The sequence below is a fragment of the Sesamum indicum genome, linkage group LG4 (assembly GCF_000512975.1).
Source record: "Sesamum indicum cultivar Zhongzhi No. 13 linkage group LG4, S_indicum_v1.0, whole genome shotgun sequence".
Classification (NCBI taxonomy): domain Eukaryota; kingdom Viridiplantae; phylum Streptophyta; class Magnoliopsida; order Lamiales; family Pedaliaceae; genus Sesamum; species Sesamum indicum.
The window spans coordinates 2,304,398-2,308,851 of record NC_026148.1 but is presented as its reverse complement, the minus strand read 5'-3'; the positions used below and the strand labels follow the sequence as shown (position 1 = coordinate 2,308,851).

General features: G+C 38.8%; 1 protein-coding gene across 1 annotated transcript in view; it reads left to right on the top strand.

The window, feature by feature from the left end:
- Nucleotides 1-4,093, top strand: part of LOC105159804 — a gene marked incomplete in the record, with an annotated part of 4,401 nt that extends 308 nt beyond the window's left edge. Inside the window, 3 exon segments of the mRNA XM_011077003.2 lie at nucleotides 1-2,856; nucleotides 3,250-3,446; nucleotides 3,749-4,093. Of these exon segments, the coding sequence (XP_011075305.1) occupies nucleotides 1-2,856; nucleotides 3,250-3,446; nucleotides 3,749-3,875 (3,180 nt within the window).

The following is a 4,454-nucleotide window of genomic DNA, read 5'->3' as shown; positions in this document are numbered from 1 at the left end:
CAGTATTTTGAATGTGAAGTTGGCGAAGCTATTGTGTCTGAGAAGAAGACGACGAAAAAGAGAGGGAGGAGAAAGAAGGAAAAGGTGGAAACTACAGTTTCCCCTTATTTTATGAAACAATATGTTGAGGGTGAGAGTGGATGCAGTCAGGTTGATGAGAGCTGGAGGACAGAGTTCGCAAGAGTTTCGGAAGATAGACATGAGAATATTAGTGATAAGAAGCGTGATCAACACGGTAATGGCTGTCTTGTGGTTCGTAATGCGAAGAAAAAGAAGGGGAAGAGCTGTGATACAAACTTTTCTGGATGTGTTACTGAAGGTGATGCTACGCCTATTTTAGTTGAGAAGAGGGGGCCAAGAAAGAGAGAAGCAAAAGTTGAGGAAAATCAAGAAATTACTTTTTCCCCATATTTTATGAAGAAATGTGTGAAGGATGAGAGTAAATATTCTCAGATTGATGAGAATTCAGGAGTTAAGCATGTGGTAAATTCAGAAGTTGGAGGTGAGAGTGATCTTAAGAGTAAGCGGAAAAGGAGGAGAAGCGATGTAGAAATCAACAGGAATGAAGACTTAAGCTCTAGAAGTAAGCATCTGTCTGATGGCAATGGGAAGATGAGAGCACGTAAAAAGGACAAAACCGAAACTACTGTTTCCCCTTGTTTTATAAATAAATGTGTGAAGGATGAGTTTAAGAATTCTCAATTCGATGAGGACTTAGGAGTTGAACCTGCCACTGTTGCAGGAGATGGAGATGGGGGACTCAAGAGTAAGCGAAAAAGGAGGAGAAAAGATGTAGAAAGTCACAGGAATGAAGACTTAAGTTATGGAACTAGGTGTTTGTCAGATGGTGATGGCAAGATGAGAGAACGAATGAAAGATCGAAAAGAAGAGATTACTGTTTCCCCTTATTTTATGAGTAGATGTGTGAAAGATGAGTATAAGAATTTTGAATTGGATGAGGATTTGGGAGTTGAACTTACCACTGTTACAGGAGATAGAGATGAGGTACTTACAAGTAAGCGAAAAAGGCAGGGAAAAGATGTAGAGAGCAACAAGCAGGGAGACTTAAGCTATGGATGTAAGTTTTTGTCAGATGGTGATGGCAAGATGAGAGAACGGAAGAAAAAGGGAAAAGAAGAGATTACTGTTTCCCCTTATTTTATGAATAAATATATGACAGATGAGCATAAGAATTCTGAATTTGATGAGAATTTGGGAGTTGAAACTGCCATTGTTACAGGAGATGGAGATGAGGCTCTTAAGAGTAAGCAAAAAAGGTGGGGAAAAGATGTAGAGAAAAAGCAGGAAGACTTAAGCCATGGAAGTAAGTGTTTGTCAGATGGTGATGGCAAAACGAGAGAACGAAAGAAAATGGGAAAAGAACAAATTAATATTTCCCCATATTTTATGAATAAATGTGTGAAGGATGAGTATAAGAATTCTGAATTTGATGAGAAATTGGAAGTTGAACCTGTCACTGTTACAGGGGATGAAGATGAAGGTCTTAAGAGTAAGCGAAAAAGGCGGAGAAAAAATGTTGAGAGCAACAAGAAGCCAGACTTAAGCTATGGAAGCAAGTGTTTGTCAAATGGTGATAGCAAGATGAGAGAACGAAAGAGAAAGGTTTCCCCTTATTTTATGAAGAAATGTGTGAAGGATGCGAATATGTGTCCTCAGTTAGATGAGAATTTTGCAGTTGATCCTGCCACTGTTACAGGAGATGGAAACAAGGGTCTCAAGAGTATACAAAAAATGAGGAGAAAAGATGTAGAAAGCAATAGTAAGGAAGACCGGAGCCAAGGAATGAAGGTTTTGTCTGGTGCTTATGGCAAGAAGAGAAGAAGAAAGAAGCAAAAAGAAACTACTGTGTCCCCTTACTTTATGAAGAAGTGTGTGATGGATGAGGACACAGATTCTCAATTTGATGAGTGTACTGCAATTGAATCTGCTACAGTTTCAGAAGAAAGAGATGGAAAAAATAGCAAGAATAGGAAAAAGAAGAGCAGAAAAAGTGGAGATGATCATATGAAGGAAAATGTAACTGATGAAGTTGTGCATTTTTCAGATGGAAAACTCGAGGAGGTGCCTGGGGTTTCAGTTTCAACCAATCAGGATACTGGTGGTGTAAATAAGATGGGAAAGTTCTCCATAGATGATTTGTTCGCACAATTTGCATACACTGATGGAAAATGTTATGAGAGTTCTGCCAAATTTGGCATCCACCAGTCTTCATTTCAGAAGGAAACAGGTAGGAAAGACAAGATGGCAGAGGATAACATGAAAATCGTGGAGGATGAATTGGTTGCTGAGAGAAATGCACTCTTGTGTGCGGTTGATGTTGTTGGAAGTCAGAATAACAGAGTTGAGAATTTGAAAAAGGAAAAGAAAATTGTTATGGGAAATGGTGAGATAGTGCCTCAGAAAAAGATGAGCATCGGTACAAAAGGGTCGAAAGGAGCTAGGAAAAAAGTTTGTGTTGTTTCACCATATTTTGCGTGTCCGGATGCTGAAGACAAGGTCACACCAAAGGAAGGGAAAACAGAATCCAAGAAATTGCAAGTGAGGAAGATTTCTCCATACTTTTGCAGCACACAGCAAGAGGAAGAGAATGAAAATACAGTTTCATTGGGTCCAACAAAGTCCGAAATTCAAGCTCGGAAGACTAAAAGAAAAAAAGCCCATACACCTGTTCTCACTGCTGCTCAGAAGCGAGATGAGGCTTATGAAAGAAAAACTCCAGATAACACTTGGAAACCCCCTCGTTCACCATTTAATCTCCTCCAAGAAGATCATGCATTTGATCCTTGGAGGGTTTTAGTGATATGTATGCTTCTTAACCAGACTACTGGTCTACAGGTTAGTAATCTGTTATCATCATTTTGAATATAATCACCTCATTTCCAGTTCTTTTTTGTGACATGCGTGTGGTTGGGTAAGTTCTTAGATAATATGCTGAACAAATACTCCTGAGATTTCTTGGAACTGGAGAAACATAGCATCACTTCGATGAGTCTATCCTCATAGAATCAGGATCAGAAACTCCCAATGTATAATCTTGAAGAGTTTATCCGATGTTTCCCATAATGAGGTGATGAACCATTCAAAGAGGCTATTATCCTCTCCTAAATTGAATTATAGTCTGGTGACAAGCTTTTTGTTTGCTTTCGTTAAAACAAAAAGTCGTGGAGAAAATATCTTTCTGGACCATTGTATTACAATATCACTCTTATGGTGGTGAACTTCATGTAGGCTGGACGGGTACTGTCAAATTTTTTCCAACTGTGCCCAAATGCCAAGACTGCTATGGAGGTTGCCTCGGAGGACATCGAAGAGGTAATACGGAGTTTAGGTTTGCATAAGAAGAGAGCAGTTGGAATCCAACGATTCTCTGAAGAGTATCTGGGTGAAAGCTGGACTCATGTGACTGATCTGACTGGTGTTGGCAAGTATGTATATGTACTTCTCTGTAATGAAATAACATCCAAAGCGGCGCTAAAAAATCTGAAATTTTAAAAGCCAAATTACTTCATTTTCTTTTAGTACAAGCTACCTGTGCATATTAGATGCATTTTCTGCTACTTGCCCCTTCTTTCTAGGAGAAGCTTTTATGCAATCTGGCGTGCCTTTTCTACTCATCATAAGACATCAGAGTTTATGTTATATTCTCAGTTCAAAGTTGCTAAAAATAATCCCATATTTTCTATTTAAAACCAGATTGGTGATATTGTTGTCTTTTGATTGGTGTCAGGTATGCAGCTGATGCATATGCAATATTCTGCACCGGAAAGTGGGAACGTGTGAGACCAGTGGATCATATGCTCGTAAAATATTGGGAATTCCTCTCTGGTAACTTAAAGCTGACTCCTCAAGGTTGATCAGAAAAGTTGAACTGCCTTTATTTGTGGTTTTTCTTGCCTTTCTTCTGCGATGTACAGATGAAGATGATTTCGAATTTCTCTTGTGGAAGTCCTCAGCTTCTGGATAACTTTAAATCTCTAGTACATAAATTTTTATTTGAGAAACGTTCACCTCTGTAGCCTCAAGAGACCCATAATTTTTTGGTCTTCGCTTGGAAGATGCTTTAGTTTTATGAGATTATAGTCATCCTCTTCTTGCTTGGTTACTTTCAAAAAGGGTAAATAGCAATTTACCTACCTATGATATGGAAAATAGGCAATTAGCCCCCCCTATAGAAAATAGAATTGCAATTTACTCCCTTCATGCTAGTGGTATTATACACTTGCGAGTTTTCTTTTTTATTTTTATGTTTTTTTATCTTTATTTTAGACTGTTGGATCTAATAAAAATTTATGGTCCAGATCATATATTACTTAATCTATGGCCAATACTTTATCTTTTTAAATCAATCGTCGGAATTTACAAAAAACAAGAGATCGATGGTCTTCCTCACACAGCCAGCTCCCGCCCCCCCCCCCCCCCGCCACCGCGCCCCC